Below are 17199 nucleotides of genomic sequence, written 5' to 3' on the forward strand. Positions count from 1 at the left end.
CCCTTGTTATGAATACATTTAGATAATTTAAGTGGCACCCATTGCTGACAGTGGTATAAATACATAAAAGGTTGTCTGTCCTAGAATAGAACTCTGGAATAGGACAAACTTTTTGGCATCATGGCTATAGGGGTATAAAGTCCACAAGTGTGGAATGATGGTGCTCCACCCACTACTTTTGAAATGATGTAGTGCCACACAACATCCTAAGCTTATAAGAAAGAAAAACAATGAACAAGCACATGTTTCAATCCCTTTGTCTATGTTATGTACTAAAACTAACACTGAGTAATAATGCTAAAATGGTGTAATTTAAAAAGGTGTAAGGAAAGAATTCATAACTATAAAACAGTTTGAATAATGAAAATACTCATTACAGAACTGAGATTAGATCCTATAAAACCCTGCACCACATTTGATTGCTGCGGTCATATTTTCTTTAAATTCAGAGTAATGCACACAATGTGCCGTGGGAAAAGTGATTGATTGTGCACATGCACTAACAAGTGGAAAACAAATGGTGTGGTTTGGTATCCGTTCCATACAAGTGTGGTCAAAGTGGACTTTGATCTTGAAGTTTTCTCTTTCTGAAAGTAGTAGATGCCTGTGTGACTGTCCAGTTAACCACTGCAGCACACGTGGGACAGAAAGCGCATCAGCAGCATCATCTTCAGTTGTTCCATCTATGCAAATTCAAAATGAGACACTGTCAAAATAGCTGAATACAACAGGCCACACAAAAAAAATAATTACTTTGCAAAATCCAGGCTACAAAATTAAATAAGATCTTGCTCACAGTAACTGGAAGAAATATGTATACAGTTACAAATGGAAACTATCAGCAAATCAATACACAAGTTTTGCAGTAAACAAAAAGTTTTTCTGTCCTATGGCCACATGTTGGCATTTTCTCAGTCAGATTTATGAGGTGGAGTCACCTGAAACGGCTTTCAGTTAACAGCTGTGCTGAACTAATCAAGAGTTAATTACTTGAATGTCTTGCCTCTTAAAGTGTTTGAGAGCATCAGTTGTAAAGAGGTAGAGTTGGTATACAGTAAATAGCTCTATTTGAGTAATGTTCTAATCCATATTACGGAAAGAACTACTCACCTAAGTAAAGAAAAACAACACTACCGTATTACTTTAAGAATTGAAGGTCAGGAATTTTAAGAACTTTGAAAGTATCCTTAAGTGCAGTCGCAAACACCATTAAAAATGTTATGATGAAACTGGCTCATCAGGACTGCTCCAGGAGGGGAAACCAAGAGTTTTCTCTGTTGTGCAGGTTAAGTTCATCAGAGTTACCAGCCTCAGAAATCGCAAGTTAACAGCTCCCCAGATAAGAACAACAAAAAAAGCCCTAAAACATATTTTGCTTTGTTTAATACTTTTAAAGTTACTACTTAATTCTCTGTGTTGCTTCATAGTGTGGATCACTTCAGTATTTATTTACAAATGTACATAGTTCAAATTTTAAGGCCTGCTAAGGACCAGATGTTTATAATGTTCTGATGCATGAAATTTAATTTAAAAAGGTGTCTTTTTTCCTTATGCCTTCAAGTACTGTCTTCAACAGCCTTACCCTCAAGCTCTTGCAGGAAATCCTGAAAGTTATTTAGAATTTGTGTCTCTCTTGCATGCTTCTGTGAACCGCTTTCGCTCATAGTTGGGGCCAAATTCGACACAATGTAGTTAGAGTCCACCTGAGAAACACATCAAGAAAAAAATAGAAAATAATTGTCCAAAATAATAACAAACTAATTTTTACCCCTAATTCAAGAGATCACGGTAGATTACCTTATCATCATCACCAGCTACAAAGAAGCCACGGCAAAGCTCTCTGTTCCTTTCCATCACCCCAATAAAGCCATAGAGTTGTAGTCCTTCACGAAGTTGCCTAAGCATGGTTGTTCGTCTTACAGCCGAGTGCAGGAGAATTGCTCTTCATCAAATTAAAACAAAAATATACATCATGCACAGGGTCCCTATATAAATGGCAAGTAAACTCTAGAGCAAGTTACATATGAAAGTTATAAAAACAACTGATTTTTTTTACCTACATTACATTTACTTTTGTAACATTAGATAGATACTTTATTTATCTCAAAGGAAATTTACATTACATTACTTTAATAATTTAATACAAGTTTCTGATCCCAAACCACAATTTAAAAGTTCATTGAATTTCATTAAAAACATTAATATGGCACAATAAAAACTATAAGCTACTTTTAACTGTATTCACAAAATTCATACCTTGTTATACTGTCTCTGCTGCCCTCGTTTATAGGTCCAGTGTAGCCACAGTTGAGAATTTGTTCTGTGCATGATGACAAGTCTGATGTTTCTTCAACCTGAACAAAATTATGACCATAATTAATGACCAATAATCAAAGCCCAAATCAAAGTTTAAGGGACAGAGTCACATGCAGATGTAGTAATTAATACACCATAAATTAACCGAACCACAACCAGAACAAAGCAGACATGCTATGCTGAGGCAAAACAGTGAAACACACCATCTTGATGAGTGATGAGAGCTCCAGGTCATGTATATGGTCTCTGGAAACATTTTCTAGGTTTCCAGTCAAAAGGAAATTGTAGCACCATTCTTGTAAAAACTTTGGTGCTGGGCCACCCTGTGCGAGGCTTACTGCAAATATTTCCCCAGCAACTCTGGAATGACAGCAAAAAAACAATACAATCTATGTGTGCATGTAGTACAGATTAAAATGGTAATTACCGGGGTCAAACTTTTCAGTTATCAGTGTTTTTGTGGTATTCTTATAATGTACTGAAGAGTACATACTGTTGAATTGATACTGAAACACAAACTAAATTTACTTTACACTGAATGACATGTTTGAAAATTTGTGTCTAAAACTGCATGTGTTTATGCAAAACTTTCAGGACTAAAAAGTGTAGTGTCTTGCATGGCTGTGTTCGAGAGACTACTGTTAACGGGCAATAATCAAAAACAGTTTTAATGATTACAGTAATACTACAGTCATGAATTTGACCAGGATCTGCAGCATGCATAATCATGTAACTGAAAGGCTATTAAGTGAGAAACGCACCGAAAGAGGCCATTGTCCAGGTCATTTAGAGAGTACTTGGGCATTTTTCCCTTGCCATCCTCTCCCTCAAACAGACGCATTTCTATGCCGGCAATCATCTCTAAGAAAATGATAGAATTAAAATATATCAAATAATGATATTGCTACAACGTATTTGATGACAAACACTGAGGAAACTTTTTACATTTATCTGTGAGGAATGACAAACGTAATTATCCTGACCTGTCAGAAATTCTTTCCGCAAAGCACCACTGTCAACCCCAGGTTCTCCTATGAATGTCACCTTCAAGGGGTTGACTGGCGAGCTGTACTTCTGGCGCTGCCACAGCATCAGACCACGTTCCAGTAGATTCATTCTAGACACACAGATGGCGAACTCTTTGCTGGGGTCAACCTGAGTTGCCAGCCATCGCAGGACATCCTCCTCACTGTTAAAATTATTACATTTATCATAAGTGAAATAATGAATGCATATAAAAAAAAACAGACAACAGGAAAAGCACTTCATTCCAGATAACATAGATATAAATATATGAACAAATGTACCTTAAAAATGTATTTTGTGGTTCCTTCAATTCAGTAGGACTGCCATCCAGAAAAGGCACAGGACTGGGGAGAGAAAAAAAAAAAAAAAAAAAACATTAACATGCACATTAAAAGACTGTCAATGACCCATTTAAAAGCAAGTGATTATATTAATGTTATTTAAAATTGTTAATTTTAAATTAAAATCTATACATAAATTACATTTATTTAAATTGTATTGATAGTCAGCAGATTTTCGCTTGATCAATTAAACAAATTAACACTGACCATGATGCCATTATAGATTTTGCCAAAAAAAGATAATAAAAATCCAAAATATAAAGCGTAAAACATAAGACTTTGTTGGCTGTGAATTTAATTTGTCTCAACAATTCATTTACCCTCCACTTATATGCATCTGCATTTATGTACAATTAACCAACACTGACAATTGATAAATAGATGGATTCTCTATAATGCTGCACATGAAGCAAAATATGTTTTAATCCACCTCCATCCCAACATATCATAACACTTAAAATGCACAATGATACCTGTCCATGTTCCTCTCCCAGTCCCCACAGACACTGGCATGTAGTTCAAGATCTTCTGCTGGATAGTGTTTCTGGCATATGGGGCAGGAATTATCTGATGGCTAAAACAAAAAGACAGAATTAATTATAGAATACGGAAAACATTCTAAATAAGCTTTGTTTAGTGTTTAGACCCTATAGGAAAAGGAACTTACATTCTTTTCAGAAGTGGGCACCTCAGTTATCTAAACAAACACAAGAACATTTTTTTATGTAACTTTCCATTTCCATAGAGTTATTCACATGCAACATTAACATTATTATATACACTTTTTACCTCTGGTTCAGAATCTGAAAGTGTGTCATATTCCAGTGCTTTACACTGCTTCACATGGAGTGCAAGGAGCTGCAAAGGCAAAATTTTAAGACACATTTTGCATTCAGCCTTTGGCATGCGTGAAAATTCCTGAGAATCACAGGGAAGAGGCCGTAAATCAAATTCCTCTTGTAATGGGACAATGTACAGCATGGTTTTCCCCCCTCCAGAGGCACTTTTAATTATGCTTCCTGTGTAACCCTCAGATTCAGGAGGTACTACAGATAGAGGTCGTTTTCCATTTCCACCTGTTGATAAATTGCAAGAAATACAGGAAATGTTTTAATTAGAACTATTAACCTATAATTCTATTACAATATGCAAAAAGCAAACAAACAAAAAACATTTGCCAGCTGCTTTGTACAACAGCCACCCTCCAGTGATTTTTTCCATTTTTGGATATGTCATTTTAAACAAGTCAGAGACCTAAAATTAATAATAAAAAAAAATGTAAACAATTTCCTACATTTTTGGGAGAGTTGTTTGTGAGTTGTTTGTTAAGAGGGAAAGTCTGAAAAATAAAGACAAATCACCTCTGAATGAATCATGTCTTTAGGCATGAAAAGGGTTCTTTTCCCCATCCCAGCCTGCATGTGCTCCAGGTCCTGAACTGGTGAGGGTGTTGTCTCACAGCTTTTGTGAACAAGGAAAACTGTAAAATTAAATGGCTTCCATTCTTTGGCCACCTTTGATGGTTTATTCAAGCTTACTGCACATCGCTTTGACCCCCGTCTAAAAAATCCAGGAAAACACCTAAAATAAATAAATAGTACTTATTTTACTAATAACATCAAACAAGTTGTGTGTATAGCGTGTTACAATAATAAACAATAATTATACATACGTTTATAATTACTTAAAGTTCAATGGTCAATGGGGTTATATGTGTTTATTACTCAAAATTTCTAAACCTGGCCATTTCCTGATCCATGCTTGGATGCTTCCCGGAATTCTGTTCCTTGTTGTTATCTGTGCTGGCCTTGCCCAGTGACTGGTTCAAAATTGAAAGTATGTTCTGTACAGATGCTGCAGCAGCCTCAGTAACAGGTGTAGAACCTTGCTGCAAAGTCAAGATGAATAAGTTTAGCAGAACATTACATTTTATGTGTATATACACTAGTGTCATCAACAACTTAGCAGTGCCACAAGTTGATGCCACCATGCTACACTGCACTCAAAGTAATTCATGATAAAGGAGGCTTGTATTTATATATAAAAACTTAAGTACATTTCTGTATTTTACATCCCAAAACATTACTTCACATGTTAAATTAAATTGAGTTTCTTGTTGTGAAAAATTACGTTATGTACAAAAATAAATTTACTCAATTCTGAACAGTGTTTGTAGCTGCACAAGTTCGCCAGTATCCTTAAAATTATATACAATCATCTAATTCTCAGCAGATAACTAGATAGTTAGTTGTTTCTTGAATGGTGCAGTAGTTTCGTAGGCTGCTGCCACATTTAAGGCAGAATGGAAGAATGAAATGATAAAACTGTTATTATAAAATATGTTTCAGAATCAGTAAACCAATTAAGAGTGTTATGGTCTTTCTGCATGTAATGCATTTGTTACATAAAAAAAAAAAAAAAAAGAAAAAAAGTAATGTACTGTGCTACTAAAACCATGGCTCAGAAACACTATTCGAGGGATAAGGAAACTTATCAAGAACTTTTTTTGGCACCATTATCCAACTTTGCATTGTCTAAGTAGCTAACCAACTGCAATTGAAATTTAGTATATTGGACAAACCAATGCCGCAAAGAACACCATTCAAGTATTACACAGTGAATTCATGAGTGTTAACGGAGTTAATTTTTTATAACAGACATACCTGGGACTGCATGGTAGTCTCGGGTCCTACTCAGATCTCCCAGTTGTTCTATAGAGAGAAGATGATAGCAGTTAAGATATTAATGCAACGCATTAAGCAACATCTCGCTCAGCCTCCACAGGGATCTTGTAGCATTTTAAAAGTCAAATTTAATGCTTTTTAAGACCTCAATAAATATAATTTAAGACCCCAACATGTAGTCATCATTTCTATTAAAGAAAATAATTTAGTTTCAATTTATTTTTGTGCCATTGTGATGCAGAACAGATTCAACATAAAATGTAATTTGTGTACGCTCATTTACTGCTTCCTGGACATATGGAAAAAAAGAGAAATGATAAATTAAATTGTAGTGACGATGTTTATAATACCAATCCTACCACTAACACCACTGCTGCTGCTGTTACTACTACTACTACTACTACTGATAATACTACTACTAATAATTATAATAATATTAATAATATTATTATTATTATTATTATTATTATTGATAATATTATATTCTCTATAAATTATTTTCAATGTCCATTCATCATTATCTGATTTGGCTAACCTTACATCTTTAAAAGTGGTGCCTGATAATAAAAAAAACCCACAAAAACAAAACTATAAGTGTACAGATTCTCCAACTGAACCGTTCCAGAACCGCAGTTGCAAAATGCAGACTAAAATTATTTATTAATTATAATATTATATATAATAATATTATTATATTATAATATGATATATATAATATTATAATATTATTTATTTAGACCAGGGGTCTCAAACTCATTTTTGCCAAGGGCCACATTGGCATATTGGCTGTCCTCTGAGGGCCAGATGTAACTTATAAATATAAGAAAATGTAACCAGATGTAATATAAAATGAATGTAATTACTCCTTAATGTTAAATAACTCTCAATATACTATTTATTCAATCAAATATTACAGTTGCATGGGAAAAATGTTTGCTTGTTGCTCTATTAACATAAATCCTTTTAATTTGTCATGTTATGAAATCCAAAAACTCCATCAATCAAGAACCAAACTAGTCAAGTGAATAGAAATTACATCAAGTACAAGTTATATTAACTTTGATCAAAACGTTTGATACTGAAATAAGGCTTAATAAATATAAAATTAAAAATTGTGAGCTGTGACAGATTTAGCATTTCCTCAGATTTAGCAGTTCCTCATCCAACCACTAGTCGGAGCTGCAGCAGCAGCACCACAAGCCCGCAGTCTTTGCATAGTCAGAGCTGCAGCCCAGCCACGGGCTACAGGGCTCAGCTGAGCCAGTCTGGAGCGTTTTTAAAAATTTGTAAGTTCTTCTGTGTATGAAACAAAATAACCCCACTAACCGGATAATACAGCTCTCTACAGTTCATCTTTCAGCCCAAGCAGCTAACAGCAGCAGTTAAGAGCAGAATCACGGAGTCACTGCTCGGATTACATTATAAACAGGTCAGTTAGCGCGCTGCTAACCTCAGGATGTTTATAACTACGGAGTTTAGTGGACACACCACGGCTGCAAGGTTAGACTGTTGAAGGCTACTGGAGACTATTAAAGCAGGCAACGCAGCGTAAGCAAAAAAACAAAAACCACACACACACACACACACCAAAATACAAGTTAAGATAAAATATGAAAACGAACATAATAAAGCATAAATAATTAAATTGGATTGCGGGCCAGATGTATGTTTATTTTGTTAACCCGTGAGGGGCCGTATGAAACCGCGTCGCGGGCCGGTACTTTGAGACCCCTGATTTAGACCTTCCAGGTAGCTAGCTCGCCGCTATTGTATGTTAGCATGTTAGCTAGCCCACTGCTAAAGTTAGCTAGCTCTCCCCTAACCTCAGCTCTCTCCCCGGCAGCTTAGCTAACTCCCCGGTAAGGTCAGTAAGTTAGCTAGCTCTCCCCTAACCTCAGCTCTCTCCCCGGCAGCTTAACTAACTCCCCGGTAAGGTCAGTAAGTTAGCTAGCTTTAGCAATCGTGTTAACAATGCAGGTATCCGGCTGTAGATAAGTTCAAACAAAAACATATGTAGCCGAGCTCCTATTTACTTCAGACTTAACAGAAAAATGCCAGTACAGCACAGAGAACAGTATAAAGCCAATACTTACACGTTTTTATCGATCTGTTGTGCTCTGATGTCCGCCTCCGCCGCTGCTGCCGCCGCCGGTCAGAGCGTCCCCCACACTGAAAATTGCGCGCCCGTTTTACAGAACAACTTCCGGAGCACAGAGCTGCCGCTCAATACCCAATTAGCCAATGGGGACAGCCCCTAGAAAACCCCGCCCACGCGAAACGTTTGTGCCAGAATCGCAAACAAAAAGTCAGGCAGCGCAAAGGAGAGAGCTGGAAGCGTAACTGCAAAACTGAATCTGAGAGCAAAAACCTGATCAGCGAGATACAATCCGAGAGACCCGTAAGCAAATAATTGTTTTGCAAGTAATAATTTTTTTCTTTTGAGATGAATTTTTTTGCTTCAGTAAGGTTTACTTTCTTACAGATACTAAGTTTTACTTTTGAGATGACATTTTTTTTGCTTCATTGTGTTTTATTCTCATATATATTCTCGTTTTTGATTTACGATTTAAAAAGTTTTGTTTGATAATTTTGGCACAAATCTGATTCCATACTGACAGAAAGGACACTTCTGGGACGGTTATGAAGAAGTTAGTCTGGAACCTGTGAATAAGTTTTAGTAAAGGAACACATTACTCCACACTTTACTCTCATCATGGATCATCATGAAGATCTGTTTACAGGAGGAAGAGAGCAGCATCTCCAGCCCCCAGTGGAGTGTCTATGAGGAGTGACCGGTCCATGAGGTATCCTCCAGTGTTCAGCAGTGGAGGAGGATTTCCTGTCCTAAAGTGAGTAAATTAAGTGATGGGTTTAATATGTAAAGTAGTTTTATATTGTAATAGTTTCAGCTCTAATCCTGGAGCTGTGATCTGCATATTTTACAGTTTTAAAATATTGAGAACAGAGTTTCTCCTGGACCAGAGTCAGAACCCTGTGCTGTATTTAAACACAGAGAAACGCTTAACAAACCAGCCAGTTATTCTTATAGTAGAATGTGTTTCTAATCTGTATTTAAAGTAAATATCTGCCTTTAATATCTAATTTTAATTTTAATAATATGTTTCCTTCTGGCACAGTAACAGTATTAGGTGGTTGCTGTAGTGATATTATGCTGTTGCTAGGTGGTTGCTATGGTATGGGGTGGTTGCACATTTATGTTAAAAAATATGGTTCATATATTTTAACATAAATGTGATGATTTGCTCAAAATCTGGATTGTATTAGTCTGTAGTGAAAGTGGACTCTGTACCAGATCCATTGTGAGGATCCGTCTCGGATTTTACCACACGCTGTCTGGGTTTACATTAGCATTAGAAATGAGGAAATCCTGATGTGCTGCATTTATATAGATCAGATGGAAGTGATTGGGTTTGTTATTAAAGCTGTGGAATGAAGCTTCTCACAGAAAGACTTGTTCTATTCTGTTCTGATCTGTATCTCTGTTAGAGTTCAGTATAAAAATATACCTTTTAGTTTATAATACAGTATAATTGTGTAATTGTGTAGCTCTTACCAATACATGTTATTAACTAGACACAGATCTATAAAATACATATAGTTAATATGATCTAATCAGGTGATGACATTGTGACATCATAACAAACACAAATATATTCAACAGTATTGTTAAAGAAATTAAAATATGTATATTTATTAGACGAGCGTTTTTCAGTTTGGGGCAGCTGACAGAAAGCTTCGGGACGCTTCTGGGACGGTTATGAAGAAGTTAGTCTGGAACCTGTGAATAAGTTTTAGTAAAGGAACACATTACTCCACACTTTACTCTCATCATGGATCATCATGAAGATCTGTTTACAGGGAGAAGAGAGCAGCATCTCCAGCCCCCAGTGGAGTGTCTATGAAGAGTGATTGGTCCATGTGGATTTCTTCATTCTTCAGCAGTGGAGGAGGAAGCTCTGGGTCTCGGTACATCACTGCACTAAACTACTGTTCTGGGGTGGGTTTCCCGAAAGCTTCGTAACGCTAAGAACTTCGTTAACTCGTACTTAAGATTGATCGTTAATTAAAGAGTGTTTTCCAAACCAGTGCGTAACTACTTTAGTTATTCTTACGTTATTCTTAAGAGCTTCTTTAGGGGATCTCGACTTGCAGTTCAGCACCTTAAACACCAGGGACCGCCAATTTTGAGGAAGAAAAATGATAATTTCCGTGTTTGAAGCAATTATATTATATTACTATTAATTATAATCAATTATATTACTATATAATTATTAATATTATATTATATTATATTATATTATTTCCCGTGTCTGCGGGTGCTCCGGTTTCCTCCCACAGTCCAAAGAAATTAGTTCTGGCTAATTAGATGTCGGATAAAAATTGCCCCTTAGGTGTGAGTGTGTGAGTGGATGTGCCTGTGTGTCTGTCTGCCATGTGATGGATTGGCATCCTGTCCAGGGTGTATACTGCCTTCAGCCCGATGCCGGCTGGTATAGACTCCAGCCACCAAGCCACCCCCCCCCCCCCCCTCCCCGCGACCGGATAAAGTGGTTGACGAGTGAGTAAGTGAATGAATAAGTTATATTACATTATATTACATTATATTATATTATATTATATTATATTATTTTATAATGCAAACTGTGCCTTGTAGTCTAACTGGGCATATTGGAATTGACCAATCAAACCCACGAATAAATTATTAAAATCCAGATTAGCGATGGTAGAAGTCTTGACATTATTGCTGAAAGAAATGCAATCAGTCAGTTCCTGCAGAGGATGCTCACGGTCTAAGCAAAGCTGCAAAGTCACCAAGTCGGTGGATTCTGTAATCAGGCTGTTATGTGGCATACACACACTTATATACACTTCCCACCAGCCCGGGAATTACAGCACAATACAATATATTTCCATGCTATTGGGAAAATTCCTGGTACTGTAGGTCCGGTGCAGGGACGCCTGCAGTGTCTTTACTCACACCTACACGTATTGTAAAGGGTATCGGTGAATGTGCAGGTAATATTTAGGGCCCGAGCACCAAAGGCGCAGGCGAAGCCTGCACCGGAGGTGCAAAGCCCTATTGTTTTTGGAATGTTTATTATTATTATTATTTTTATTTACAAACTTCGCGCCCATTTTTGAGGCCTTTCCGATACTCGAAAACTCATGCATTTTGGCACAGACATCAAAACCCGTGAAAAATTTGAAATTCCATGGTTCATGGGTTTGGGCGTGGTTCAGGAGCTCTATAGCGCCCCCAAACGTTGCCAGTGGCCGGGATAAAGTTTGTCCAATGTGCACCAACTTTGGTACGCTCATTGACCTCATTATACCAATCAAGAATCACTTGGATTTATTTGACTCCGCCTAACAGGAAGTCGGCCATTTTGGCAGGAAGTCGCAAAATAAAAAGTTTCCCGTGGTGTTTTGGGTGGGTTACTATGTTCGAAAACTCATAAAATTTCACAGGCCTATTGCACATAGGCTGTACTTTGATGTAAAATTGGAATTTTTCATATTCATAATTTATCAGCTCTCTAGCGCCACCTATTTTATATGACATTTATAGAAAGCTCTTAGCCTCTTCTAAATTAGCAGACCCAATAATGCCTTTAAATGATTTCGAGAAATGTAATCATTTTTCTAATGTGGTGCTAAATGACTCTACAGCGCCCCCTATTTGGTTTAGGCTAATAAATTAGCGGTAGCTGTCTCAAATTTTCCCCAATGTTAAAGATTTTTGGTAGAAACATAGATATTACGATGCCACACATAATACCCATTGGCATGTATTAGCTCCGCCCAACAGGAAGTCGGCCATTTTGAAAAATGTTAAATTTTTAAACATTTTTCACATACTCATTCGAACTCCTCCTAGAGTCTTTGTCAGATTACAACTAAATTGTCTGTGGATAGTCTCCAGACATACATGGTGCTAAATTGCGAAGGAATAGTCGATAGCTGAAACGATGACGTAATGGCAGGCAATTGATTTAATGGAGACACAACACTAAACCAAATAGAAACATTAGCATGGTCAGAATACAGCTGCTTGGAAATTCATGAAACTTGGCAAAAACATAAAAGACATCATTACACACATTTTCAGTGTTGATATGATTGACTTCGCCCAACAGGAAGTCGGCCATTTTGAAAAACGTGCATTTTACACACATTTTTTGCATACTTTGTCGAACTCCTCCTAGGGAATTTGTTGAATACTCTTGATATTTTTCAGCAATAAACTAATACCATCCGTGATGATAAATTGCGAAGGAATAGTCGATATCTTAAACAAGGACGAAATGGCGGACAGTTGAATTGCTGGAGATACCCCATTAAAATAGGAAGTAAATACATTCTGGTGTTGGTAGGTGTTTGAGGAGGTTAAACAGGTTGAAAACTCTCGAAACTTTACAGGCCTGCTTGATTTAAGCGGTCCTTTGATTAAAAATTTAAATTTCATATATACATATTTCATTGGCTCTATAGCGCCACCTAGGTTTAAATGCATATTTGACATTACGGAAATGCTCAAAAACTCTTGAAAATTGTCAGATTCCATAAGATCTAAAAACACTTTACAAATATTGTGATAATTTTTTCATGTGTAGCTAGCGGACTCTATAGCGCCCCCTAATTCATTTGTTTAATAAATTAGCTGTGGATGTGTCACAATTTGTCTAATCTTCTCAAATTTTGGTAGGAGCGTAGATACTATGACTCTGCAAATATTTGCAATTGGTTTGTATTAGCTCCGCCCAACAGGAAGTCGGCCATATTGGATTTTGTAATTTTTTTACACTTTTTTTCACAAACTCATTTAAACTGCTCCTAAAGTCTTTGTCAGATTACCTCTAAATTAGCTGAGAATGAACATCAGACACAGTTGATGAAAATTGCCAAAGGAATAGTTGATCGCTAAAATGGTGACGTAATGGCGAGCAATTGATTGAATAGAGACGCAACACTAAACCAAAGTGAAACCATGACACAGTCAGAACACAGATGATTAAAAATTCATGAAACTTGGCAAAAACACAAGAGACATCATTAGACACGTTTTCAGTATTGGTAGGACTGACTCCGCCCAACAGGAAGTCGGCCATTTTGAAATATCTGAATTTTGCATACATTTTTTGCGTATGTTGTCAAACTACTCCTAGTAATTTTGTTGAATTCTCTTGGTATTTGGTAAATATAAACATTGAACATATCTGATGATAAATTGTGAAGAAATAGTCGATATCTTAAACGAGGAGGGAATGGCGGACGGTTGAATGTTTGAGATGCCACATCAAAACTGGAGGTTGACACATAGGTAATGCTAGGAGTTTTGAGGACGTTATAAGAGAGAAAAGCTCACAAACTTTGACCGGCCTGCTTATCTGAGGCTGTTGTTTGATCTAGAATTAGAATTTCAAATATATGTGTTTTAACAGCTCTATAGCGCCACCTGTATTTTAAATGGGTATTTCACATTTTTGGCAGGATAGAAAACTCTTGAAAATTACCACACTTAATAAGACCTCAAAATTACTTTCACCGGTTTCTCGGTTTGGCCCAGTACGATTTGCGCTGTTGTGCGAGGGCCCTACGTCCCCCTGTGACAGGGGGACAACTCGTTAATATTATTCCTTAATCAGGTGCTTCTAACCAACATTGTGGCCGTTCATCTGGGCAAACTCTGGGGTGTGTCAGCTCGCAAAAGTTGGATACGTCTCATTCCATGTTTTTTTTTTTTTTTTACATTGTCGATTATTATTAAAACCATGAAAACTAATTGACGCAAATGGAATTATTTAGTAAACAAAAAGGAGCATGGCCTTGACAATCCCCTGACCTAAACCCAACTGAGATGGTGATTTAGGATGAGCTGGAGCTTCACAGTATAAAGTACAAAACATATTTCTGTTGGTTTAAATGTAATATATATATATATATATATATATATATATATATATATATATATATATATATATACACTGCTCAAAAAAATAAAGGGAACACTCAAATAACACAATAAGACTCCAAGTAAATCAAACTTTTGTGAAATTAAACTGTCCACTTAGGAAGCAACACTGATTGACAATCAATTTCACCTGCTGTTGTGCAAATGGAATAGACAACAGGTGGAAATTATTGGCAATTAGCAAGACACACTCAATAAAGGAGTGGTTCTGCAGGTGGGGACCACAGACCACTTCTCAGAACCTATGCTGTCTGGCTGATGTTTTGGTCAGTTTTGAATGTTGGTGGTTCTTTCACAATCGTGGTAGCATGAGACGGACTCTACAACCCACACAAGTGGCTCAGGTAGTGCAGATCATCCAGGATGGCACATCAATGCGAGCTGTGGCAAGAAGGTTTGCTGTGTCTGTCAGCGTAGTGTCCAGAGGCTGGAGGCGCTACCAGGGGACAGGCCAGTACACCAGGAGACGTGGAGGAGGCCGTAGGAGGGCAACAACCCAGCAGCAGGACCGCTACCTCCGCCTTTGTGCAAGAAGGAACAGGAGGAGCACTGCCAGAGCCCTGCAAAATGACCTCCAGCAGGCCACAAATGTGCATGTGTCTGCACAAACGGTTAGAAACCGACTCCATGAGGATGGTATGAGGGCCCGACGTCCACAGATGGGGGTTGTGCTCACAGCCCAACACCGTGCAGGACGCTTGGCATTTGCCAGAGAACACCAGGATTGGCAAATTCGCCACTGGCGCCTTGTGCTCTTCACAGATGAAAGCAGGTTCACACTGAGCACATGACAGACGTGACAGAGTCTGGAGACGCCGTGGAGAGCGGTCTGCTGCCTGCAACATCCTTCAGCATGACCGGTTTGGCAGTGGGTCAGTAATGGTGTGGGGTGGCATTTCTTTGGAGGGCCGCACAGCCCTCCATGTGCTCACCAGAGGTAGCCTGACTGCCATTAGGTACCGAGATGAGATCCTCAGACCCCTTGTGAGACCATATGCTGGTGTGGTTGGCCCTGGGTTCCTCCTAATGCAGGACAATGCTAGACCTCATGTGGCTGGAGTGTGTCAGCAGTTCCTGCAAGATGAAGGCATTGAAGCTATGGACTGGCCCGCCCGTTCCCCAGACCTGAATCCGAATGAGCACATCTGGGACATCATGTCTCGCTCCATCCACCAACGTCACGTTGCACCACAGACTGTCCAGGAGTTGGCGGATGCTTTAGTCCAGGTCTGGGAGGAGATCCCTCAGGAGACCATCCGCCACCTCATCAGGAGCATGCCCAGGCGTTGTAGGGAGGTCATACAGGCACGTGGAGGCCACACACAATACTGAGCCTCATTTTGACTTGTTTTAAGGACATTACATTAAAGTTGGATCAGCCTGTAGTGTGTTTTTTCACTTTAATTTTGTGTGTGGCTCCAAATCCAGGCCTCCATTGGTTAATAAATTTCATTTCCATTGATGATTTTTGTGTGATTTTGTTGTCAGCACATTCAACTTTGTACAGAACAAAGTATTCAATGAGAATATTTCATTCATTCAGATCTAGGATGTGTTATTTGAGTGTTCCCTTTATTTTTTTGAGCAGTGTATATATATATATATTTACACACCGGAACATACGTATATGTATTATTATGTTATTTTTATACTATTAATAATTATAATAATAATAAATTAATATTATTATCAATATTACTATTAATAATATTTGTACAATATCTATTAATATAATATATTAACAATAATAGATTTAAGTTTAATGTTTATTAAACATTTATATATAAACATATGACTTATTTATTTAGCCATATGTATCTGTAGGAGTATTTTATTAATGCCAAAGTACATCCTTTTGTAATTTAAATTTCAAAATATGTATCATATTGATGATTACAACACTTTTTTACATTTTTAGGGTGTAATACTGAATAAATACTGCATAATAATCGATATTTGTGGATCGATTGAGTGCGCTGTTTTGGGGGAGGAGTCAACAAAGACGTTCTTTAACCTCCTTTGTTAATTTTCACGTTGCGAAGCTCTTTGGGAAACACTCGCAGAACTGGCTCGTTCTTTACTCACGTCATTCGTTAGTTCGTTCGTTATTCGCTAAGGTTGTTCGTTTTCGGGAAACCCACCCCAGAGGCTTTGTTCCAGTAGCAATAATAGTATCAGTTTATTATTCATCTACTACATCAGTCTAGTGCATTTAAGTATTTATTCAAGAATATGATTTGCTGTTTTTATTGATGTTTATATATATATATATATATATATATATATATTTTTTTTTTTTTAAGTTGTATAATTCTTTGTTATTTTGTATTATGTTTGATATTTATATCATACCGTTTATTATAAATACTGTTTTTGCAAATGGAGATATCTATGCAGTACATGTTTATCTACATGCTAAAATATAAATTTGGGATTTACTTTACTTAAATACTGTTGTGTGTTGTTTATATTTTATACATGATACTTTGTAATAAATGTATTAATTTACTATACACTTTAAATTGTGTTATTTATATAATTGTTTTACAGCCAGTTGCAAAAAATGTCAAAGTGCCAATAGCACAGCTTTAAATTTTCTTTCTTGAAAAGTGTTCTCTGTTCAATATTGCACAGTTTGGGGCCACAATTGGTTTTCCACTGAGGGCATGTGTGTGTGTGTGTGTGTGTGTGTGTGTGTGTGTGTGTGTGTGTGTGTGTGTGTGTGGGTGGGTGTGTGTGTTAGTGTTAGAGCTCTGCAAATCTCTGTTGGCCCAATGGGCCAATGCTTTGGTGTTGATTTTGCATAGAGGAGTATATCTTCGCTGGCCAAATGTGGGCT

General features: G+C 37.3%; 3 protein-coding genes across 6 annotated transcripts in view; all 3 read right to left on the reverse strand.

Annotated features, from left to right (window-relative positions):
• The window catches only part of LOC125801395 (zinc finger protein 239-like), a 250068-nt gene that overhangs the window by 147709 nt on the left and 85160 nt on the right, over window positions 1-17199 (reverse strand). The window lies entirely within an intron of this gene.
• LOC107197441 (uncharacterized) lies at window positions 275-4812 on the reverse strand. The gene is made up of 11 exons (XM_049477446.1): window positions 4473-4812; window positions 4351-4380; window positions 4157-4257; window positions 3624-3686; window positions 3300-3505; window positions 3078-3177; window positions 2520-2676; window positions 2257-2354; window positions 1798-1942; window positions 1583-1703; window positions 275-683 (listed from the first exon to the last, which is right to left on the reverse strand). The coding sequence occupies exons 1-11, from the start codon at window positions 4662-4664 to the stop codon at window positions 388-390; spliced, it is 1509 nt and encodes a 502-aa protein (XP_049333403.1). The 5' UTR covers window positions 4665-4812; the 3' UTR covers window positions 275-387.
• LOC125801378 (zinc finger protein 239-like) overlaps window positions 7514-17199 on the reverse strand; it is a 337284-nt gene continuing 327598 nt past the window's right edge. Inside the window, exon 4 of the transcript XR_007438684.1 lies at window positions 7514-7817. The gene's annotated coding sequence lies outside the window, so the exon portion shown is untranslated. The remainder of the gene's footprint in view (window positions 7818-17199) is intronic.

The sequence above is a fragment of the Astyanax mexicanus genome, chromosome 4 (assembly GCF_023375975.1).
Source record: "Astyanax mexicanus isolate ESR-SI-001 chromosome 4, AstMex3_surface, whole genome shotgun sequence".
Lineage (NCBI taxonomy): Eukaryota > Metazoa > Chordata > Actinopteri > Characiformes > Acestrorhamphidae > Astyanax > Astyanax mexicanus.